The 26,584-nt window shown below is 53.1% G+C and overlaps 1 protein-coding gene across 1 annotated transcript in view; it reads right to left on the bottom strand.

The window, feature by feature from the left end:
• LOC144677018 (uncharacterized) overlaps window positions 1-25,643 on the bottom strand; it is a gene marked incomplete at its 5' end in the record, with an annotated part of 37,260 nt that extends 11,617 nt beyond the window's left edge. Inside the window, 5 exons of the mRNA XM_078537284.1 lie at window positions 15,312-15,446; window positions 16,812-16,953; window positions 20,860-20,977; window positions 23,787-23,868; window positions 25,209-25,643. Coding sequence (XP_078393410.1) covers window positions 15,312-15,446; window positions 16,812-16,953; window positions 20,860-20,977; window positions 23,787-23,868; window positions 25,209-25,643 — 912 coding nt within the window. The remainder of the gene's footprint in view (window positions 1-15,311; window positions 15,447-16,811; window positions 16,954-20,859; window positions 20,978-23,786; window positions 23,869-25,208) is intronic.
• Window positions 25,644-26,584: the final 941 nt, after the last annotated feature.

Genomic DNA, 26,584 nt, shown 5'->3' with positions numbered 1-26,584 from the left:
CACTGTATATACCCCACACCCTCACTGTATATACCCCACACCCTCACTGTATATACCCCACACCCTCACTGTGAATACCCCGCACCCTCACTGTATATACCCCACACTCTCACTGTATATACCCCGCACCCTCACTGTATATACCCCACACCCTCACTGTATATACCCCGCACCCTCACTGTATATACCCCGCACCCTCACTGTATATACCCCACACCCTCACTGTATATACCCCGCACCCTCACTGTATATACCCCGCACCCTCACTGTATATACCCCGCACCCTCACTGTATATACCCCACACCCTCACTGTATATATCCCGCACCCTCACTGTATATACCCCGCACCCTCACTGTATATACCCCGCACCCTCACTGTATATACCCCGCACCCTCACTGTATATACCCCACACCCTCACTGTATATACCCCACACCCTCACTGTATATACCCCACACCCTCACTGTATATACCCCGCACCATCACTGTATATACCCCACACCCTCACTGTATATACCCCACACCCTCACTGTATATACCCCACACCCTCACTGTGCAAACCCTGCACCCTCACTGTATATAACACACACCCTCACTGTATATACCCCGCACCCTCACAGTATATACCCCACACCCTCACTGTATATACCCCACACCCTCACTGTATATACCCCACACCCTCACTCTATATACCCCACACCCTCACTGTATATACCCCACACACTCACTCTATATACCCCGCACCCTCACTGTATATACCCTGCACCCTCACTGTATATACCCCGCACCCTCACTGTATATAACCCCACACCCTCACTGTATATACCCCGCACCCTCACTGTATATAACCCCACATCCTCACTGTATATAACCCCACACCCTCACTGTATATACCCCACACCCTCACTGTATATACCCCACACCCTCACTGTATATACCCCGCACCCACACTGTATATACCCCGCATCCACACTGTATATACCCCACACCCTCACTGTATATACCCCACACCCTCACTGTATATTCCCCACACCCTCCCTCACTGTATATACCCCACACCCTCACTTATATACCTCACACCCTCACTGTATATACCCCGCACCTTCACTGTATATACCCCACATCCTCACTGTATATACCCCGCACCCACACTGTACATACCCCGCATCCACACTGTATATACCCCACACCCTCACTGTATATACCCCACACCCTCACTGTATATACCCCACACCCTCACTGTATATACCTCACACCCTCACTGTATATACCCCGCACCCTCACTGTATATACCCCACACCCTCACTGTATATATCCCACACCCTCACTGTATATACCCAACACCCTCACTGTATATACCCCACACCCTCACTGTATACACCCCACACCCTCACTGTATATACCCCACACCCTCACTGTATATACTGAACACCCTCACTGTATATACCCCCCACACCCTCACTGTATATATCCCACACCCTCACTGTATATATCCCGCACCCTCACTGTATATACCCCACACCCTCACTGTATATATCCCACACCCTCACTGTATATACCCAACACCCTCACTGTATATACCCCACACCCTCACTGTATACACCCCACACCCTCACTGTATATACCCCACACCCTCACTGTATATACTGAACACCCTCACTGTATATACCCCCCACACCCTCACTGTATATATCCCACACCCTCACTGTATATATCCCACACCCTCACTGTATATACCCCACACCATCATTGTATATACCCCGCACCCTCACTGTATATACCCCACACCCTCACTGTATATACCCCACACCCTCACTGTATATACGCTAAACCCTCACTGTATATACCCCACACCCTCACTGTATATACTGAACACCTTCACTGTATATATCCCACACCCTCATTGTATATATTCCACACATTCACCATATACTCCCCACACCCTCACTGTATATATCCCACACCCTCACTGTATATATCCCACATTCTCACTGTATAGAAGACAGAGGGTAGCAGTGGAAGGGTGCTTTTCTGAATGGAGAGCTGTGACTAGTGGAGTTCCGCAGGGATCAGTGCTGGGACCTTTGCTGTTTGTAGTATACATAAATGATTTGGAGGAAAATGTAACTGGGCTAATTAGTAAGTTTGCAGATGACACTAAGGTTGGAAGAGTTGCAGATAGTGAAGAGGATTGTCAAAGGATACAACGGGATATAGATCGGTTGGAGACTTGGGCGGAGAAATGGCAGATGGAGTTTAATCCGGACAAATGCGAGGTAATGCATTTTGGAAGGTCTAATACAGACAGGAATTATACAGTAAATGGCAGAACCCTTAAGTGCGTTGACGGGCAGAGGGATCTGAGTGTACAGGTCCACAGGTCACTGAAAGTGGCAACGCAGGTGGATAAGGTAGTCAGGAAGGCATATGGCATGCTTGCCTTCATTGGCAGGGGTATTGAGTATAAATGCTGGGAAGTCATGCTGCAGCTGTATAGAACCTTGGTTAGGCCACACTTGGAATATTGTGTGCAATTCTGGTCACCACATTACCAGAAGGATATGGAGGCGTTGGAGAGGGTGCAGAGGAGGGTTACCAGGATGCTGCCTGGTCTGGAGGTTATTGGCTATGAGGAGAGGTTGGAGAAACTCGGATTGTTCTCACTAGAGCGACGGAGATTGAGGGGTGACTTGATAGAAGTTTACAAAATTATGAGTGGCATGGACAGAGTAGATAGTCAGAAGCTTTTTCCCAGGGTGGAAGAATCAATTACTAGGGGGCATAGATTTAAGGTGAGAGGAGAAAACTATAGAGGAGATGTGCGGGGCAAGTTTTTTATGCAGAGGGTAGTGAGTGTCTGGAATTCGCTGCCAGAGGAGGTGGTGGAAGCAGGTACGATAGTGGTGTTTAAGAGGCAGCTTGACAAGTACATGAATAGGATGGGAATAGAGGGATACGGACCCCGGAAGTGCAAAATGTTTTAGCTGACGGGCAATATGATCGGCGCAGGCTTGGAGGGCCGAAGGGCCTGTTCCTGTGCTGTACTTTTCTTTGCTCTTTGTATATATCCCACACCCTCACTGTGTATACCCCACACCCTCACTGTATATATCCCACACGCTCACTGTGTATACCCCACACCCTCACTGTATATATCCCACACCTTCACTGTATATATCCCACACCCTCACTGTATATACCCCACACCCTCACTGTATATATCCCACACCCTCACTGTTTATATCCCACACCCTCACTGTATATATCCCACACCATCACTGTATATACCCCACACGCACACTGTATATACCCCACATCATCACTGTATATACCCCACATCGTCACTGTATATATCCCACACCCTCACTGTTTATATTGCACACCCTCACTGTATATATCCCACACCCTCACTGTTTATATCCCACACCATCACTGTATATATCCCACACGCACACTGTATATACCCCACATCATCACTGTATATATCCCACACCCTCACTGTTTATATCCCACACCATCACTGTATATATCCCACACGCACACTGTATATACCCCACATCATCACTGTATATATCCCACACCCTCAATGTTTATATCCCACACCATCACTGTATATACCCCACACCCTCACTGTATATACCCCACACCATCACTGTATATATCCCACACACTCACTGTTTATATCCCACACCCTCACTGTATATACCCCACACCATCATTGTATATATCCCACACCCTCACTGTTTATATCCCACACCCTCACTGTATATACCCCACACCATCATTGTATATATCCCACACCCTCACTGTATATACCCCACACCATCACTGTATATATCCCACACCCTCACTGTTTATATCCCACACCCTCACTGTATATACCACACACCCTCACTGTATATATCCCACATGCTCACTGTATATATCCCACACCATCACTGTATATATCTCACACCCTCACTGTATATACCACACCATCACTGTATATATCCCACACCCTCACTGTATATATCCCTCACTGTATATACCCCACACCATCATTGTATATATCCCACACCCTCACTGTATATACCCCACTCCCTCATTGTATATACCCCACACCATCATTGTATATATCACTGTAACACACTGATATACCCCACACCCCTCACTGTAACACTCTGATAGACCCCACACCCCTCACTGTAACAATCTGATATACCCCACACCCCTCACTGTAACACACTGATATACCCCACACCCCTCACTGTAACACTCTAATATATCCCACGCCCCTCACTGTAACACTCTAATATACCCCACACCCTTCACTGTAACACTCTGATATATCCCACACCCCTCACTGTAACACTCTGATATACCCCACACCCCTCACTGTAACACTCTGATATATCCCACACCCCTCACTGTAACACACTGATATACCCCACAACCCTCACTGTAACACTCTAATATACCCCACACCCTTCACTGTAACACTCTGATATATCCCACACCCCTCACTGTAACACTCTGATATACCCCACACTCCTCACTGTAACACTCTGATATACCCCACACCCCTCCCTGTAACACTCTGATATGCCCCACACCCCTCACTGTAACACTCTGATATACCCCACACCCCTCACTGTAACACTCTGATATACCCCACACCCCTCACTGTAACACTCTGATATACCCCACACCCCTCACTGTAACACTCTGATACACCCCACACCCCTCACTGTAACACTCTGATATACCCCACACCCCTCACTGTAACACTCTGATATGTCCCTCACCCCTCACTGTAACACTCTGATATACCCCACACCCCTCACTGTAACACTCTGATATACCCCACACTCCTCACTGTAACACTCTGATATACCCCACACCCCTCACTGTAACACTCTGATATACCCCACACCCCCTCACTGTAACACTCTGATATACCCCACACCCTTCACTGTAACACTCTGATATACCCCACACCCCTCACTGTAACACTCTGATATACCCCACACCCCTCACTGTAACACTCTGATATACCCCACACCCCTCACTGTAACACTCTGATATACCCCACACCCCTCACTGTAACACTCTGATATACCCCACACCCCTCACCGTAACACTCTGATATACCCCACACCCCTCACTGTAACACTGATATACCCCACACCCCTCACTGTAACACTCTGATATACCCCACACCCCTCACTGTAACACTCTGATATACCCCACACCCCTCACTGTAACACTGATATACCCCACACCCCCTCACTGGAACCCCTGCCGTGAATCCGGTTCCGTGTTTTGTTCCGTGTGCTCTGACTCTCACTCCCCGGCTGTTCTTCCTGACGGTAGCTGCACTGTCAGGAATTTCCATTTAAGGAATTGCCCCTGCTGTTGCCTGTGCCCGAGCGGGGAGAGAGAGAGAGAGAGAGAGAGCAGCCGCGTTCGCAGACGCTGGCCACCTACAGACAGACGAATGGGAATCCACACCCAGACTGTGGCTCCCCGGGCCTGGTGTGGGGTGGAGCTGGGCTCTAAGAGCAGGCAGTTCACCTTGAACTGAGAGGCTTTCTACTGTCTGTCCGGCCTGCTGCTGACTGATCACGTTCACGCAGCTCTGAGTGATCCACTCTCTGTGATCCACTCTCTCCCACCCGCTCTCTGTGATCCACTCTTTGTGGTCCCCCCCTCTTCTGTGATCCCCATTCTGTGTGATCCTCTCTCTCTCTCTGTGATCCACTCTCTATGGTCCGCTCCACTGCGATCCATTATCTGCGATCTACTCTCTGTGATCCACTCTAGGCAGTCCGCCCTATGTGATCCACTCTCTGTGATCAACTCTCCGTGGTGCCCTCTCTGCACTCCCCTCGCTATGAACCACTCTATGTGATCCACTCTCTGTGATCCACTCTATGTGATCCACTCACTGTGATCCACTCTCTGTGGTCCCCTCCATATGAACCACTCTTTGTGACCCACTCTATGTGATCCACTCACTGTGATCCACTCGCTGTGATCCACTCTATATTCTCCCTTCTCTGTGATCCACTCCGTGGTCCCTTTTCTGTCCTCCCCTCCATATGAACCACTCTCTGTGGTCACTTCCCTGTGATCTACTCCATGTGATTACGCTCTATGTGTTTCCCCCCTCTGCGATCCACTCCATGGGATCCCATATATGTGATCCACTCTATGTGATTCCCCTATCAGTGATTCCCTATATGTGATCCACTCTATGTGACCCACTCTCTGTGATTCCCCTCTCTGTCATCTATTCCCTGTAATTGAACTCTCTGTGGTCCCCTCTATGTGATCCACTCTCTTTGATCCCCTCTCTCTGATCCACTCTCTATCTTCCACTCTCTGTGGTCCCCTCTCTGTGATCCACTCTCTTTGATCCCCTCTCTCTGATCCACTCTTTATCTTCCACTCTCTGTGGTCCCCTCTCTGTGATCCACCCTCGGTGGTCCATTGCATTAATCATACACTGTTACCCACTCTATGTGATCCGCTTTGTTATCCACTCTCCGTGATCCATTCTATGTGATTCACTGCATTATCCACTCACTGTGATCCCCTCCCTGTGATCCATTGCATCAACCACTTTATGTGATCCACTCTCTGTGATCCATTGTGTTATCCACTCTATGTGATCCATTCTATGTGAGACACGGTGTCATCCACTATCCACCCTCTGTGATCTAATGTTACCCACTCTCTATGATCCACTCTCTATGATCCATTGTGTGAAACACTCTCAGTGATCCACTCTGCCTGATTGAATTGCTCTCTCTCTGTGTGTTGTCTGCTCAATGTGATCAAGAGTGTACAACCCCTTCTATAAGATCCACTCCCCCACTCTGTGATCCACTCTGTCTGATCCAGCCCCTCTCCATCTCTGTGTTTTGTCCACTCTCCGTGATTAAGTTTGTGTGATCCACTCTCTGTGGTCCACTCCACCCCACTTTCTTTCTGTGATCCACTCCCCACCCTCTCTCCGTGATACAATCTCTGTCACCCACCCTCTCTCCATTTGTGACCCACTCCGTATGATCCACTCCCCACAGTATGTTGATCCACCCCCCCCCATTGCTCGGGTCCACTATCAGTGATCCACTCTCTGCAACCCACACTCCACCTCTTTGATCCACTCTGGGGTCAACTCTGTGTGATCCACTCCCTGTGACCACCTCCATGAGACGATCTATACGATCCACTGTATTTTCATTTGTGATCCATTCACCCGTCATTGTGATCCACTCACTGAATCTCTATTCCTCGTGATCCACTTGCGATGGTCCCTCTCTCTCTCTGTGATACTATCTCTATGATTAATTCTCTCTCCTTGTGATCTGCTTTCTGTGATCACTTCCCAGTGATCCACTCCCCTCTCTCTCGGTGTTACACTCTGTGATTCACTCTGCGACACACACTCTGTGATCCACTCCTTCTGTTTATTGACCCTTGTGATCTGATTGCTGTTACCCACTTTCTATCGGTGATCCACTCTGCCTCTCCAATCCGCTCTCCCCGTGATTGAATCTCTGTCATCCCCTCTCTCTCTCTCTCTCTCGCTTGCTTTGTGAGCAACATTCTGCGCAATCCACTCTCTGGGATCCACTCGCTATGCTCCAGTCTCTCTCTGTGATCCAGTCTCTCTCTGTGATCCACTCTCTCACCCCCTCTATGACACGGCCCCCGTGAGCCACTATGTGGCCTGCTCCGTGTGATCCACTCCCTCAACCACGCTCAGTGATCCACCCTCTGTGATCCGCCACCTGTGATCTGATCTTGCGGATCCTGCCCACCCCTGTGATCCACTCTCGGATACCCACCCTCCGCCCACTCGCTCCGTGGCCGTATCTCATCGATCCACTCACGGCGATCCGCTCTAGGCGACCGACTTTACGCGATCTCATCTCGAGGTCCATTTTCTCCCTGGGATCCACCCGCTCCCTACGATCCAGTCTCCGCGTCACAACACGTCCCCTCTGATACACTCTGTGGTCGAGTCGGGTCTCTGGTGATCCATTCTCTCCGTCAAACACTCCCTCCCAAGCACACGCCCTCTGTGATCGACTCTCTCTCTCTCTCTCTCTCTCTCTCTCTCTGCCTCTTTCTGTCTCTCCCTCTCCGTTGACCCACCCTGCGATCTCATCTTGGCGATCCACACGCACACACACACACTCACGGCGTGCGATCCGGTGACTGCGATCGGAATCTCTCTCGCTCCCGGAACCCTAACCACCCTCCACCCCCACAACCCCACCCCCACAAATCTCCCACCCTCTCCTCCCGCACAGCCCCACCCAAGCGACCGACGGACGCACTTGAGACGCCAAACGCTCGAGTCTGACGCGGACGCAAAACCGGCGGTAGGGGCCCGGTGACAGGGCAGTCGTGGGGACAGGTAGCGGGCTGCGATGCCTGTCACAGTCGAATAGCCGAACGTGTTCCCCCAGACCGTGAATAGCACCATCGAGAGGGGGGAAGGGGGGTGGTGGTGGTTGGGGAGGAGTTGCACTGGGGTGGGGGGAAAAAGCTCGAGGGGTTGGGGGCTTTGGGAAGAGAGAACTAGGGCAGCAAAAAGGCATTAACACAGAGCTTCTCGGGCTGCGGGGGGAGGGTGGGGGCATGCCGGCTGGGGGGGTTTGGGAGCGGCTGGTATTTTGGCAGGGGCCAGGTCGGATGCGCTTAAACTGCTTCCTAAATAGGGCCTGCCAAAAACCCAGTGGGACAAAATGACCGAGGCAAGGGGCCTCCTATGGATAATGACATCATCCCATCAGCAGGCAAACTGAGGCCTCGCCACAGCACAGATTAAACAACAGGCACTTACTTAAAGGGGCAGGCACTCCGCGGCTAAACAACAAGTAACTCTGGGAGGCCCCCACACCCCTCACCGTAACACTCTGATATACCCCACACCCCTCACTGTAACACTGATATACCCCACACCCCTTACTGTAACACTGATATATCCCACACCCCTCACTGTAACACTCTGATATACCCCACACCCCTCACTGTAACACTGATATACCCCACACCCCTCACTGTAACACTCTGATATACCCCATACCCCACACTGTAACACTCTGATATATTCCACACCCCTCACTGTAACTCTCTGATATATCCCACACCCCTCACTATAACACTCTGATATATCCCGCACATCTCACTGTAAGACTCTGATATATCCCACACCCCTCACTGTAACACTCTGATATACCCCTCACCCCTCACTGTAACACTCTGATATACCCCTCACCCCTCACTGTAACACTCTGATATATCCCACACCCCTCACTGTAACACTCTGATATATCACACACCCCTCACTGTAACACTCTGATATATCCCACACCCCTCACTGTAACACTCTGATATACACCACACCCCTCACGGTAACACTCTGATATATCCCACACCCCTCACTGTAACACTCTGATATATCCCACACCCCTCACTGTAACACTCTGATATACCCACACCCCTCACTGTAACACTCTGATATACCCCACACCCCTCACTATAACACTCTGATATATCCCACACACCTCACTGTAACACTCTGATATACCCCACACCCCTCACTGTAACACTCTGATATACCCCACACCCCTCACTGTAACACTGTGATATACCCCACACCCCTCACTGTAACACTCTGATATACCCCACACCCCTCACTGTAACACTCTGATATACCTCACACCCCTCACTGTAAGACTCTGATATATCCCACACCCCTCACTGTAACACTCTGATATATCCCACACCCCTCACTGTAACACTCTGATATATCACACACCCCTCACTGTAACACTCTGATATATCCCACACCCCTCACTGTAACACTCTGATATACCCCACACCCCACACTGTAACACTCTGATATACCCCACACCCCTCACTGTAACACTCTGATATACCCCACACCCCTCACTGTAACACTCTGATATACCCCACACCCCTCACTGTAACACTCTGATATACCCCACACCCCTCACTGTAACACTCTGATATACCCCACACCCCTCACTATAACACTCTGATATATCCCACACCCCTCACTGTAACACTCTTATATACCCCACACCCCTCACTGTAACACTCTGATATACCCCACACCCCTCACTGTAACACTGTGATATACCCCACACCCCTCACTGTAACACTCTGATATACCCCACACCCCTCACTGTAACACTCTGATATACCTCACACCCCTCACTGTAACACTCTAATATACCCCACACCCCTCACTGTAACACTCTGATATACCCCACACCCCTCACTATAACACTCTGATATATCCCACACCCCTCACTGTAACACTCTGATATATCCCACACCCCTCACTGTAACACTCTGATATACCCCACACCCCTCACTGTAACACTCTGATATACCCCACACCCCTCACTGTAACACTCTGATATACCCCACACCCCTCACTGTTACACTCTGATATATCCCACACCCCTCACTGTAACACTCTGATATATCCCACACCCCTCACTGTAACACTCTGATATACCCCACACCCCTCACTGTAACACTCTGATATACCCCACACCCCTCACTGTAACACTCTGATATATCCCACACCCCTCACTGTAACACACTGGTTTACCCCACACCCCTCACTGTAACACTCTGATATACCCCCCACCCCTCACTGTAACACTCTGATATACCCCACACCCCTCACTGTAACACTCTGATATATCCCACACCACTCACTGTAACACTCTGATATATCCCACACCCCTCACTGTAACACTCTGATATACCCCACACCCCTCACTGTAACACTCTGATATACCCCACACCCATCACTGTAACACTCTGATATACCCCACACACCTCACTGTAACACCCTGATATATCCCACACCCCTCACTGTAACACTCTGACATACCCCACACCCATCACTGTAACACTCTGATATACCCCACACCCCTCACTGTAACACTCTGATATATCCCACACCCCTCACTGTAACACTCTGATATACCCCCCACCCCTCACTGTAACACTCTGATATATCCCACACCACTCACTGTAACACTCTGATATACCCCCCACCCCTCACTGTAACACTCTGATATACCCCACACCCCTCACTGTAACACTGATATACCCCACAACCCTCACTGTAACACACTGATATACCCCACACCCCTCACTGTAACACTCTGATATACCACACACCCCTCACTGTAACACTCTGATATATCCCACACCCCTCACTGTAACACTCTGATATATCCCACACCCCTCACTGTAACACTCTGATCTACCCCACACCCTTCACTGTAACACTCTGATATACCCCACACCCCTCACTGTAACACTCTGATATACCCCACACCCCTCACTGTAACACTCTGATATACCTCACACCCCTCACTGTAACACTCTGATATATCCCACACCCCTCACTGTAACACTCTGATATATCCCACACCCCTCACTGTAACACTCTGATATACCCCACACCCTCACTGTAACATTCTGATATACCCCACACCCCTCACTGTAACACTCTGATATACCCCACACCTCTCACTGTAACACTCTGATATACCCCACACCCCTCACTGTAACACTCTGATATACCCCACACCCCTCACTGTAACACTCTCATACACCCCACACCCCTCACTGTAACACACTGATATACCCCACACCCCTCACTGTAACACTCTGATATACCCCACACCCCTCACTGTAACACTCTGATATATCCCACACCCCTCACTGTAACATTCTGATATGCCCCACACCCCTCACTATAACCCTCTGATATATCCCACACCACTCACTGTCACACTCTGATATATTCCACACCCCTCACTGTAACACTCTGATATACCCCACACCCCTCCCTGTAACACTGATATACCCCACACCCCTCACTGTAACACTCTGATATACCCCACAACCCTCACTGTAACACTGATATACCCCACACCCCTCACTGTAACATTCTGATATACCCCACACCCCTCACTGTAACACCCTGATATACCCAACACCCCTCACTGTAACACTGATATATCCCACACCCCTCACTGTAACACTCTGATATACCCCACACCCCTCACTGTAACGCTCTGATATACCTCACGCCCCTCACTGTAACACTCTGATATACCCCACACCCCTCACTGTAACACTCTGATATATCACACACCCCTCACTGTAACACCCTGATATACCCCACACCCCTCACTGTAACACTCTGATATACCCGACACCCTTCACTGTAACACTCTGATATACCCCACACCACTCACTGTAACTCTCTGATATACCCCACACCGCTCACTGTAACACTCTGATATACCCCACACCCCTCACTGTAACACTCTGATATACCCCACACCCCTCACTGTAACACTCTGATATACCCGACACCCTTCACTGTAACACTCTGATATACCCCACACCACTCACTGTAACACTCTGATACACCCCACACCGCTCACTGTAACACTCTGATATACCCCACACCCCTCACTGTAACACTCTGATATACCCCACACCCCTCACTGTAACACTCTGATATACCCCACACACCTCACTGTAAGACTCTGATATACCCCACACCCCTCACTGTAACACTCTGATATACCCCACACCCCTCACTGTAACGCTCTTATATACCCCACGCCCCTCACTGTAACACTGATATACCCCACACCCCTCACTGTAACACTGATATACCCCACACCCCTCACTGTAACACTCTGATATACCCCACACCCCTCAGTGTAACACCCTGATATACCCCACACCCCTCACTGTAACACTGATATACCCCACACCCCTCACTGTAACACTGATATACCCCACACCCCTCACTGTAACACTGATATACCCCACACCCCTCACTGTAACACTCTGATATACCCCACACCCCTCACTGTAACACTCTGATGTACCCCACACCCCTCACTGTAACACTCTGATATACCCCACACCCCTCACTGTAACACTCTGATATACCCAAACCCCTCACTGTAACACTCTGATATACCCCACACCCCTCACTGTAACACTCTGATATACCCCACACCGCTCACTGTAACACTCTGATATACCCCACACCCCTCACTCTAACGCTCTGAAACATCCCACACCCCTCACTGTAATACTCTGATATAACCCACACCCCTCACTGTAACACTCTGATATACCCCACACCGCTCACTGTAACACTCTGATATACCCTACACACCTCACTGTAACACTCTGATATACCCCACACCCCTCACTGTAACACTCTGATATACCCCACACCCCTCACTGTAACACTCTGATATACCCCATATCCCTCACTGTAACACTCTGATATACCCCACACCCCTCACTGTAACGCTCTTATATACCCCACGCCCCTCACTGTAACACTCTGATATACCCCATGGCCTTCGATGGGTTAACGCCAAAGCAAAGACTAATTCCTTGCAGAGAACGAAGATGGAGAGACAGTGTTCAATGGAATGGAATATTTCAACTTGCACAATGGCTTGACCTCTGACTTCTTCACATTCCTCTGACCAAATTTGGATCCCCGGAGCGCTGGTGGTGGTGCTGGGGGGGTAGAATTGGGGGGGTGGCCGTGGGCAGTCTCGTGTAATTGCGGGGTAGTGAGTCAGCACTGGGATAACAGCGGAAGGTCAACGCATGAGTCAGGGAATGCTTCGAAACAGAGCAAGGAATTGGGGAGAGAGAGAGTGAGAGAGAGAGAGAGAGGGAGAGAGAAACAGAGGGGGAGAGAGATAGAGATGGAGAGAGCCAGAGATTGAGAGAGAGAGGGGAAGAGAGAGAGAGGGAGAAAGGGAGAGAGAGCGAGAGAGAGTGAGACAGAGAGAGAGATGGAGAGTGAGGGAGATGGAGAGGGAGAGGGGAAGGGGGAGAGAGAGAAAGGGAGAGAGAAAGAGATGGAAAGAGAGACAGAGAGAGAGAGAGAGGGAGAGACGGGGGAAGGGAGTGAGAGAGAGAGGTGAAGGGGAGAGAGGGAGAGCGAGAGATAGAGACAGAGAGAGAGAGATGGAGAGAGAGAGAACAAGGGAGAGAGGGAAAGTGGGAGAGAGATGGAGAGAGAGGGAGAGAGAGAGGGGGGAAGGGGAGAGAGGGAGAGCGAGAGAGAGAGACAGAGAGAGAGAGGGAGAGAGAGGCAGACTGAGAGAGATGGAGAGAGAGAGAGAGAGGGCAAGTGAGAAAGAGACAGAGAGAGAGAGGGGGAGTGAGAGAAAGAGGAAGGGAGAGAGGCAGAGTGAGAGAGATGGAGAGAGAGGGAGAGAGAAAGGTGAAGAGGAGAGAGGGAGAGCGAGAGGGAGAGACAGAGAGAGAGAGAGATGGAGATAAAGAGCAAGGGAGAGGGAGCGAGAGCAATGGAGAGGGAGAGAGGGAGAGTGGGAGAGAGATGGAGATAGAGGGAGAGAGAGAGGGAGAGAGAGACAGAGAGAGAGAGGAAGGGAGAGAGAGGCAGAGTGAGAGAGATGGAGAGAGAGGCAGAGAGAGAGAGAGAGATGGAGAGAGAGACAGAGAGAGAAAGAGCAAGGGAGAGGGAGAGAGGGAGAGTGGGACAGAGATGGAGAGAGAGGGAGAGAGAGAGGGGGGAAGGGGAGAGAGGGAGAGCGAGAGAGAGGAGGAGTTAGTGAGACAGAGAGAGAGGCAGAGTGAGAGAGATGGAGAGAGAGAGAGAGCAAGGAAGAGAGAGGGACAGAGAGAGAGATAGAGAGAGGGAGATCCGTGCGTGGAGATGAGCAGGGCATTTAGAGACGAAGTCTCTATTTGCTCAATTGTTGGAGGGTGGGTATTATTCAGCAAAACCTCCAGCCCCTTCCCCAACACAGAAACACACTCAGCACTGGCCCACACCCTGCACATTACAGGCGGCCTGGAGAGCAGGACAGTGCCGGCTGTGTGACAGAGGCACGCGGCGGGGAGGGGTGGTGGGGGCATGAGCGGGGGCGGGGGGCACGGGGGGGGGGGTGGAGGCTGGGTGTCGAATCACCCCCCACCCCACCCCGTCCGGCCCGGGAAAGGACAGCGCGAGCGGGCCGCGACGCCTCCCCCAGCCGAATGACCGGTCAGCGGCTGGCCAGGGCCCGGAGAGAATCGGCTGCTAGAGCCGTGGGGAGGGGGCTGGCGGGTGCTGGAGATGTTCAGGGAGGCCGCGGACAGGTTATGGGTGGGGAGGGTGGGCTGGGGAGGGGTGGGTGAGGGTGGTGGGGGGATAGGGATAGGGCCGGGGCAGCGGAGGGATTGCGACGGGGGCACGCACCTGGCTGGAGCACTGACGGAGGCGACCAATCTCCTCGCGGAAGTGATGGATTTCGTCGGCCATCCCCTGGTTCTCTCTCTCAATGCGGTAAAACCTCTCCCTGAGAGAAAAGAGCTGGGCTTTGGCAAGTGCTGCCTGCAAGAGGATAAACTTCACTCAGTCAAACATCGCCAAGGGTATCGGTCATTCTATATATAAACCCCACCCCCACCGATCCCCTCGATTAGATTCCAGTCTGTAACTCACTCCCGGGTATCTGTTATTCTATATATAAACCCCCACCGAACCCCTCGGTCAGATTCCAGTCTGTAACTCACTCCCGGGTATCTGTTATTCTATATATAAACCCCACCGAACCCCTCGATTAGATTCCAGTCTGTAACTCACTCCCGGGTATCTGTTATTCTATATATAAACCCCCCCGAACCCCTCGATTAGATTCCAGTCTGTAACTCACTCCCAGGTATCTGTTATTCTATATATAAACCCCACCGAACCCCTCGATTAGATTCCAGTCTGTAACTCACTCCCGGGTATCTGTTATTCTATATATAAACCCCCCCGAACCCCTCGATTAGATTCCAGTCTGTAACTCACTCCCGGGTATCTGTTATTCTATATATAAACCACCCCCGAACCCCTCGATTAGATTCCAGTCTGTAACTCACTCCCGGGTATCTGTTAATCTATATATAAACCCCCCGAACCCCTCGATTAGATTCCAGTCTGTAACTCACTCCCAGGTATCTGTTATTCTATATATAAACCCCACCGAACCCCTCGATTAGATTCCAGTCTGTAACTCACTCCCGGGTATCTGTTATTCTATATATAAACCCCCCCGAACCCCTCGATTAGATTCCAGTCTGTAACTCACTCCCGGGTATCTGTTATTCTATATATAAACCCCACCGAACCCCTCGATTAGATTCCAGTCTGTAACTCACTCCCGGGTATCTGTTATTCTATATATAAACCACCCCCGAACCCCTCGATTAGATTCCAGTCTGTAACTCACTCCCGGGTATCTGTTAATCTATATATAAACCCCCCGAACCCCTCGATTAGATTCCAGTCTGTAACTCACTCCCGGGTATCTGTTATTCTATATATAAAACCCCACCGAACCCCTCGATTAGATTCCAGTCTGTAACTCACTCCCAGGTATCTGTTATTCTATATATAAACCCCCCGAACCCCTCGATTAGATTCCAGTCTGTAACTCACTCCCGGGTATCTGTTATTCTATATATAAACCCCCCCGAACCCCTCGATTAGATTCCAGTCTGTAACTCACTCCCGGGTATCTGTTATTCTATATATAAACCCCACCGAACCCCTCGATTAGATTCCAGTCTGTAACTCACTCCCGGGTATCTGTTATTCTATATATAAACCCCCCCCGAACCCCTTGATTAGATTCCAGTCTGTAACTCACTCCCGGGTATCTGTTATTCTATATATAAACCCCCCCCGAGCCCCTCCGATTAATCTGCCCACCTCCTGTTCAGCGACCTGGGCTCTCTCCTCCAGCGACAAGCCTTGGAGATTCCGAGAGACTTGTCCCATCTCCACTCCTCTTCTCCTGTCTTCCCGAATAGCATCAAGTTGGAGTTTCAGTGTCAGCTCTTCCTGACTGGAGCTGCAGGCATGGTAGGTTTCGGTGGGGAGGGGAGGAGAGGAGGCGGGGTTGGGTGGGGTGGGTGGGGAGGGGTGTGGGGGAAATGGAGGGGGCGGAGGGAGGAGATGGAGGAACATGAGATTGAGGTCTCCCACAGGAACACGGAAATCACAAGGTCGATGGTTCAGCCGGGACCCCAAGGTCAAGGCGAGTGCCCGAGCGTTGTCAATGCAGCAGGAAGCTCTATCTTCCTCTCTCTTTCTCTCATTCTCTCTCCCCTCTCTCTCTCTCTCTCACACATTCTCTCTCTCCCTCTCTTTCTCCCCCTCTCTCTCCCCTCTCTCTCTGTCATTCTCTCTCTCTCTCTCTCCCTCTCCCACTCTTTCTCCTTCTCTCTCTCCTCCCCTCACATTGTCTCTCTCTCTCTCCTCTCTCTCTCTCACACATTCTCTCTCTCCCTCTCTTTCTCCCCCTCTCTCTCCCCTCTCTCTCTGTCATTCTCTCTCTCTCTCTCCCTCTCCCACTCTCTCTCCTTCTCTCTCTCCTCCCCTCACATTGTCTCTCTCTCTCCTCTCTCTCTCTCACACATTCTCTCTCTCCCTCTCTTTCTCCCTCTCTCTCTCCCCTCTCTCTCTGTCATTCTCTCTCTCTCTCTCTCCCTCTCCCACTCTCTCTCCTTCTCTCTCTGCTCCCCTCACATTGTCTCTCTCTCCTCTCTCTCTCTCCCCCACTTCTCTCTCTCTCCCCGTCTCACATTCTCTCTCTCTCTCCATCTCTCTCTCTCCCCCTCTCTCTCTCATTCTGTCTCTCTCTCTCTCTCTCTCCCCCCTCTGTCTCTCCCTCTCTCTCTCCACTTCTCTATCTCCCCCTCTCTCTCACATTCTCTGTCTCTCTCTCCCCGCGCTCTCTCCCTCTCTCTCTTTCTCTCTCTCTCTCCACTTCTCTCTCTCTCTCCCGCTCTCTCTCACATTCTTTCTCTCTCCCTCTCTCTCTCTCTCTCTCTCTCCCCCCCACTCTCTCCCCCTCTCTCTTCCTATCTCTCATTCTCTCTCTCTTTCCCTCTCTCTCTCCCTCTACCTCTCTCTCATTCTATCTCTCTCTCTCTCCCTCTTTCTCATTCTCTCTCTCTCTCCCTCTCTCCCCCCCCTCTCTCTTCCTATCTCTCATTCTCTCTCTCTCTTTCCCTCTCTCTCTCCCTCTATCTCTCTCTCCTTCTCTCTCTCTCTCCCTCACCCTCTCTCTCTGCCTCTCAGAAGGCAAATGGTACGTTGGCCTCCATGGCGAGACGACTTGGGTACAGGAGCGAGGATGTCTTACTGCAGCTGGACAGGGCCTTGGTGAGACCACACCTGGAGTATTGTGCGCAGATTTGGTCCCCTTACCTAAGAAAGGATGTACTTGCCATAGAGGGAGCGCAGCAAAAGTTCACCAGACTGATCCCTGGGTTGACAGGATTGTCGTATGAGGAGAGATTGGGCCGACTAGGCCCTGTATTCCCTGGAGTTTAGGAGATTGAGAGGGGATCTGATTGAAACGTATAAAATTCAGACAGGGATGGACAGACCGGATGCAGGGATGATGTCTCCTCTGGGCTGGGAGGGTCTAGAACAAGGGGTCACAGTCTCAGGATACGGGGTGGACCATTTAGGGCTGAGATGAGGAGAAACCTCTTCACTCAGAGGGTGGAGAACCTGTGGGATTCTCTACCACAGGAGGCTGTGGAGGCCAGGTCACTGAATATAGTTAAGAAGGAAATAGGTTCCTGGACTCTATAGGCATCAAAGGGTACGGGGAGAGAGCGGGAGCACGGTGTTGAGATAGAGGATCAGCCACGATCGTATTGAATGGGGGGAGCAGGCTCGAGGGGCCGAATGGCCTCCTACTGCTCCTATCTTCTACGTTTCTATGTTCTAAGTCTTGATCCTCCTGCAACATCCTCTCCAACTCCAATTCTGCCCCTGAGCCGCTCCCATTTCCAACGGAGATTCCTATGTAACATTGCCCGTCACGGAGGGCAGCCACCCCCCGGCCCCTGGGCCTGGCCGCTGCGGAGCCAGTGCTCGCGGAGGCAACGACGGTCTGGGGTTTATACTGATTCCCCCCAGCTGAGGGGGCAGTTGCAAGGCAGGCGCGGAGGGTGCACTCCTCAGGGGTTGGGATGGTCCTGAGGCATGGTGGGTGAGGGGTGGGGGGGGGCAGGAAGATCCCACCGGCTCTGCTGCTCATTCGGGGGCTACCCCAGGCGGTGCCGGGGAGGGTTGGGGGGTTGGGGGGGGTGGGGGGTGGTTGTGGCTGGGGGTGTTGGTTCACCGACGCTCCTGAACCCAGGAACAGTGACCTCTCCCAAGACCGGCCACATTACCGGTCCTAATTTAGCGCTACCTCCCGCCCCTTGTTGTTGAGCTTTCCAGAATGTTCCATCAGCTACTGCACCACACCCTCCCCAAACCTGCCGCCCCACCTCCACACAAGTAAATCTCTCTCTCTCCCATTCTCTCTCTTTCTCTCTCTCTTTCTCTTGCTCTCTCTCTTCTCCCCTTGTCTCTCACATTCTTTCTATCCCCCTCTCTCTCTGTCTCTCCCCCCTCCTCCCTCTCTCACATTCGCTTTCTCCCCCTCTCTGTCTCTCACATTCTCTCTCTTCCTCTCTCTCTCTTTCTCTCTCCCCCTCTCTCTTCCTCTCATTCTCTCTCTCTCTCTGCCCTCTATCTCACACATTCACTCTCTCCCTCTTTCTCCCTCTCTCTCCCCTCTCCTCTCCCCCTCTCTCTCCCTCTCTCACTTTCTCCCCTTCTCTCTCTCCTCCCCTCACATTGTCTCTCTCTCTCTCTCTCTCTCTCTCTCTCTCTCTCGCCCTCTCTCTCTCGCCCTTTTCTCTCCCCCTCTCACATTCTCTCTCTCTCCTCTCTCCATCTCTCTCTCTCTCCCCCTCTCTCTATCATTCTGTCTCTCTCTCTCTCTCTCCCCTCGCTCCCCCCTCTGTCTCTCCCTCTCTCTCTCCCCCTCTCTCTCTCACATTCTCTCTCTCTCTCCCCTCACTCTCTCCCTCTCTCTCTCTCCCCTCTCTCTCTCCACTTCTCTTTTTCACTCCCAGTCTCTCTCTATCTCTCTCTCTCATTCTCTCTCTCCCACCCTCTTCTCTCTTTCCCTCTCTCTCTACCTCTCTCTCCCTCACCCTCTCTCTCTCCCCCTCTCTCTCTATCTCTCATTCTCTCTCTCTCTCTCCCTCTCTCTCTCGCCCCCTTTTCTCTCCCTCTCTCACATTCTCTCTCTCTCTCTTCTCTCCATCTCTCTCTCTCTCCCCCTCTCTCTCTCATTCTGTCTCTCTCTCTCTCCCCCCTCTGTCTCCCCTTCTCTCTCTTCTCTCCCCTTTCTCTCTCCACTTCTCTTTCTCTCTCCCGCTCTCTCTCTATCTCTTTCTCTCATTCTCTCTCTCTCACCCTCTCTCTCTTTCCCTCTCTCTCTACCTCTCTCTCTCCCTCACCCTCTCTCTCTTCCCCTCTCTCTCTATCTCTCATTCTCTCTCTCTCCCTTCTCTCTCTCTCTCCTCCACTCTCGCTCCCCTCTCTCCCTCTCTCTCTCTCCCCCACTCTCTCTCCCCTCTCTCCCTCTCTCTCTACCCCACTCTCTCTGTCTCTGTCCATCTCTCTCTCTCTCCCTCTCTCTCTCTACCCCCCTCTCTCCCTCTCTCTCTCTGTCTCTCTCTCTCTCTCTACCCCCCTCTCTCCCTTTCTCTCTCCCCCACCTCTCTCTCACCCTCTCTCTCTCCCCCACTCTCTCTCCCCCCTCTCTCTCTCTTTCTCTCTCACTCTCTCTCTCTGTCTCTCTCTCTCTCACTCTGTCTCTCTCTGTCTCTCACTCTCTCTCACTCTCTCTCTCTCTCTCTCTCACTCTCTCTCACTCTCTCTCTGTCGCTCTCTCTCTTACCTCTGCACCTTCTTCCGCATCTCCAGGACTGTTCGGGCAAGATGTGCCTTCTCGCGAGTCAGGGTCACGCACAGAGTCCTCAGGTTCTCATTCTCTCTCTGCAGGTCATTCAGTAGCTCTGGGGACAGGTTCAAATCAACGGGTCCTGTTACTCACCCCCTCTCCCCCAAAGCATTGCCCACCTACTTAACCCCCACCACCACCACCCCCCCACCACAACGGCCCCGGAAACTCCAGCCTGTTCTGTTTCCCCCTCCTGCCCCTCCGAGGCCTACTAGGAAAGGCTCAGGCTTCAATCGCGGCCTACCTACACCCTTCCCCACACAGCTTGGCCACCGCACGTTCACGATGGGCCTCGGTGAGACCAAGAGGTCAACAAGACTGCGAACTGCTGAGGGGCGGGGGAGAGGCCAGCCAGAGAGAGAGACCGGGGGAGGCGTAAGACGTTTACAACAACAACTTACATTCAGGCGGCAGCCTCGACATGGCGCCACGTGCCCCCAGGGCGCTTCACGGGAGCGTAAGTCAGACAGAACCTGACCCCGAGCCACATGCGGAGACATGAGGGACAGATGACCAGAAGTTCAGTCAAATATGTCGGTTTTAAAGGAGCCTCTTAAGGGAGGAGAGAGGAGGGATAGAGAGAGAGAGAGAGAGGGAGGTGGAGAGGTTGAGGGAGGGAATTCCAGAGCTCAGGGCCACACCCAAGGCAGCTGAAGGCCCGGCCGCCAATGGCGGAGCGATGGGGAATCGGGGGATGCTCGAGAGGCCGGAATTGGAGGAGCGCAGAGATCTCGGAGGGTTGTAGGAGGTTACAGAGATAGGGAGGGTTGTAGGGGTTGTAGGAGGTTACAGAGATAGGGAGGGGTGTAGGGGCTGGAGGAGGTTACAGAGATAGGGAGGGGTGTAGGGTCTGGAGGAGGTTACAGAGATAGGGAGGGGTGTAGGGGCTGGAGGAGGTTACAGAGATAGGGAGGGTTGTAGGGGCTGGAGGAGGTTACAGAGATAGGGAGGGTTGTGGGTGCTGGAGGAGGTTACAGAGATAGGGAGGGTTGTAGGGGCTGGAGGAGGTTACAGAGATAGGGAGGGTTGTAGGGGCTGGAGGAGGTTACAGAGATAGGGAGGGTTGTAGGGGCTGGAGGAGGTTACAGAGATAGGGAGGGTTGTAGGGGCTGGAGGAGGTTATAGAGATAGGGAGGGTTGTAGGGGACTGGAGGGGGTTACAGAGATTTGTAGGGGCTGGAAGTGGTTACAGAGATAAGGAGGATTGTAGGGGCTGGAGGAGGTTACAAAGATAGGGAGGGTTGTAGGGGCTGGAGGAGGTTACAGAGATGGGGAGGGTTGTAGGGGCTGGAGGAGGTTATAGAGATAGGTAGGGTTGTAGGGGACTGGAGGGGGTTACAGAGATAGGGAGGGTTGTAGGGCTGGAGGAGGTGACAGAGATAGGGAGGGTTGTAGGGGCTGGAGGAGGTTACAGAGATAGGGAGGGGTGTAGGGGCTGGAGGAGGTTACAGAGATAGGGAGGGTTGTAGGGGCTGGAGGAGGTGACAGAGATAGGGAGGGTTGTAGGGGCTGGAGGAGGTTACAGAGATAGGGAGGGCTGTAGGGGCTGGAGGAGGTTACAGAGATGGGGAGGGTTGTAGGGGCTGGAGGAGGTGACAGAGATGGGGAGGATTGTAGGGGCTGGAGGAGGTTACAGAGATAGGGAGGATTGTAGGGGCTGAGGAGGTTACAGAGATAGGGAGGGCTGTAGGGCTGGAGGAGGTGACAGAGATGGGGAGGGTTGTAGGGGCTGGAGGAGGTGACAGAGATGGGGAGGATTGTAGGGGCTGGAGGAGGTTACAGAGATAGGGAGGATTGTAGGGGCTGGAGGAGGTTACAGAGATAGGGAGGGCTGTAGGGGCTGCAGGAGGTTACAGAGATAGGGAGGGTTGTAGGGGCTGGAGGGGGCTACAGAGATAGGGAGGGCTGTAGGGGCTGGAGGAGGTTACAGAGATGGGGAGAGGGTGAGGTCAGTGAGCACAGGGGGTGATGTGTGAATGGAATTAGCTTCAGTTTCCCAGTTGGAATGTCCCCGTGTATTAGAATCTAAGCCATCTCATGCAGCTATACCAAATATTAGCCATGGGGGTTTCCATTGACCAGAAACTGAACTGGACCCAACCATATAAATACTGTGGCTACAAGAGCAGGTCAGAGGCTGGGAATCCTGCGGAGAGTAACTCACCTCCTGACTCCCCCAAAGCCTGTCCACCATCTACAAGGCACAAGTCAGGAGTGTGATGGGACACTCCCCACTTGCCTGGATGAGTGCAGCTCCCACAACACTCAAGAAGCTCGACACCGTCCAGGACAAAGCAGCCCCGCTTGATCGGCACCCCATCCACAAACATTCACTCCCTCCACCACCGACGCACAGGGGCAGCAGTGTGTGCACCATCTACAAGATGCACTGCAGCAACTCGCCAAGGCTCCTTCGACAGCGCCGCCCAAACCCACCACCTCTACCACCTAGAAGGACAAGGGCAGCAGACACATGGGGAACACCACCACCTGCAAGTTCCCCTCCAAGCCCCTCACCATCCCGACTTGGAAATATATCGGCCGTTCCTTCACTGTCGCTGGGTCAAATCCTGGAACTCCCTCCCTAACAGCGCGGTGGGTGTACCTACACCACACGGGGACTGCAGCGGCTCAAGAAGGCGGCTCACCCCCTACCTTCTCAAGGGGCAATTAGGGATGGGGCAATAAATGCTGGGCCCGGCCAGCGACACCCACATCCCGGGAAGGAGTGAATGGAGTAGTTTTAATGAGTTCCCTGATGATATTCTGGAGGTGGGTCTGTGATTTCCAGTGTTAATCGAGGGGACGCATAGTTCCCCCTTCAAGTCCCTCCAAGCACTCCTCCTTCTTGCTGTTGGCCTTACCTTGGAATCGGTCCTCACCTATTGGCTTCTCGGCAACTCCCAGCTCCGGTGGCCTGACTGTCAGGTGGTTGCTCGGGCGCATCTGCAACGCACAGAGAGAGAGAGAGAGAGAGTGAGGCACTGACCCTCTGACAGTGCGGCGCTCCCTCAGCACTGACCCTCCGACAGTGCGGCGCTCCCTCAGCACTGACCCTCCGACAGTGCGGCGCTCCCTCAGCACTGACCCTCCGACAGTGCGGCGCTCCCTCAGCACTGACCCTCCGACAGTGCGTCGCTCCCTCAGCACTGACCCTCCGACAGCGTGGCGCTCCCTCAGCTCTGACCCTCCGACAGTGCGGCGCTCCCTCAGCACTGACCCTCCCACAGTGCGGCGCTCCCTCAGTACTGACCCTCCCACAGTGCGGCGCTCCCTCAGCACTGACCCTCCGACAGTGCGGCGCTCCCTCAGCACTGACCCTCCGACAGTGCGGAGCTCCCTCAGCACTGACCCTCCGACAGCACAGCGCTCCCTCAGCACTGACCCTCCGACAGTGCGGCGCTGCCTCAGCACTGACCCTACAACAGTGCGGCGCTCCCTCAGCACTGACCCTCCGACAGTGCGGCGCTCCCTCAGCACTGACCCTCCGACAGTGCGGCGCTCCCTCAGCACTGACCCTCCCACAGTGCGGCGCTCCCTCAGCACTGACCCTCCCACAGTGCGGCGCTCCCTCAGTACTGACCCTCCCACAGTGCGGCGCTCCCTCAGCACTGACCCTCCGATAGTGCTATGGGAGGTAGAGAGGGAGAGGAAGGCAGATAGAGAGACAGAGGGGAGTGAGAGAGAGAGATAGAGATAGAGAGAGAGGGGGGGTAAGCGATAAAGAGATGGTGGGTAGAGAGGGAGGGAGATACAGAGAGATAGAGGGGAGCGAGAGAGAGGGAGAGGGAGAAAGAGATAGAGAGAGAGAGACAGACAGAGGGGAGCAAGGGAGAAAGAGATAGAGAGAGAGGGAGAAAGAGATAGAGAGAGAGAGAGAGATAAAGAGATGGTGGGTAGAGATGGAGGGAGTGAGAGAGATAGAGAGACAGGGGAGCGAGAGAGAGAAAGAGAGAGAGGGAGAGGGAGAAATTGATCGAGAGAGAGAGAGGGAGAGAGACAGGGGAGGAAGAGAGAGAGAGCGAGGGAAAGAGATAAAGAGATGGTGGGTAGAGATGGAGGGAGGGAGAGAGATAGAGAGACAGAGGGGAGCGAGAGAGAGAAAGAGAGAGAGGGAAAGGGAGAACGAGATAGAGAGAGAGAGCGAGAGACAGTGCGATCAATTCCAGGAAGGTCCTGGGTCCAAACGTATTGTGTCTTGACCCTGCCCTGGGGGAGGTGACCTTTGGCCTCTGCGGCCAGGTCAAAGGTCAGCCCCCTCTTCTCTCCCCAAGATGGCCGCCTACCTTGGGCCGGAAGGGCTCATCGAACGACAACTCGTAGTCCGTCTCCTCGAGCCCCGAGGGGAGGCGCAGGCCCTCCTCCTGCTCGCCGCTCTCCCTCTGCATGGGCAGCTTGCGCCTCCTGGGGCCGGGCTGGGCGGTCTCCCTCGGCAGGGAGAGGATGGAGGGGGCGGCGGTGAGGTCGCCGGACTGCCACAGGGTCCTCAGGCTGGCCTCCTCCTGCTCGGTGTCCTCCGGCCCTTCCGGCCGCCAGGAGTCCTCGGCCTCCAGGCCGCTGACCGTCAGCTCACTGCCGTCCACCTTCCAGACCTCGGAGGAGTGGCTCACGTCCACCCTCACCTGCTCCTGGCCCTGCTGCGGCTCCTCCGGCGGGCCGACGCCCTCCCCCGGCCTCTGGGGCGCGGCCAGGGCCTCGCTCTCCTGGCCCCCCGGGGCTGGCTGTGAAACGAGAGCAAGAGAGGGCGCGGGGGCCCCCAGTTACTCATGTTGGCCAATCCCTGTCAGCCCAATCCCAAACTCCCAACCAAATCGCTCCCCACACCCGGGTACCAACCCCTTCTCTCCCCCTCCAACTCTCTCTCGCTCTCCACCTCCAACTCTCTCACTCTCTCTCCACCTCCAACTCTCTCTCCACCTCCAACTCTCTCTCGCTCTCCCCCTCCAACTCTCTCTCGCTCTCCACCTCCAACTCTCTCTCCACCTCCAACTCTCTCTCTCTCTCCACCTCCAACTCTCTCTCGCTCTCCACCTCCAACTCTCTCTCCACCTCCAACTCTCTCTCGCTCTCCCCCTCCAACTCTCTCTCGCTCTCCACCTCCAACTCTCTCTCGCTCTCCACCTCCAACTCTCTCTCTCTCTCTCCACCTCCAACTCTCTCTCCACCTCCAACTCTCTCTCGCTCTCCCCCTCCAACTCTCTCTCGCTCTCCACCTCCACTCTCTCTCCACCTCCAACTCTCTCTCTCTCTCCACCTCCAACTCTCTCTCGCTCTCCACCTCCAACTCTCTCTCCACCTCCAACTCTCTCTCGCTCTCCACCTCCAACTCTCTCTCGCTCTCCACCTCCAACTCTCTCTCGCTCTCCACCTCCAACTCTCTCTCGCTCTCCACCTCCAACTCTCTCTCTCTCTCCACCTCCAACTCTCTCTCTCTCTCCACCTCCAACTCTCTCTCGCTCTCCACCTCCAACTCTCTCTCTCTCTCCACCTCCAACTCTCTCTCCCCCTCCAACTCTCTCTCTCTCTCCACCTCCAATTCTCTCTCCCCCTCCAACTCTCTCTCCTCTCCCCAATACTCGCTGTCTCACCTCACTCTCTCTCTCTCCACCTCTCTCTCGCTCTCCACCTCCAACTCTCTCTCGCTCTCCACCTCCAACTCTCT

Source organism: Cetorhinus maximus, unplaced genomic scaffold (genome assembly GCF_964194155.1).
Source record: "Cetorhinus maximus unplaced genomic scaffold, sCetMax3.hap1.1 HAP1_SCAFFOLD_2133, whole genome shotgun sequence".
In the NCBI taxonomy this organism is placed as follows: domain Eukaryota; kingdom Metazoa; phylum Chordata; class Chondrichthyes; order Lamniformes; family Cetorhinidae; genus Cetorhinus; species Cetorhinus maximus.
Note: the sequence above shows the minus strand (reverse complement) of the source record. Positions and strands in the feature narration are given on the sequence as shown.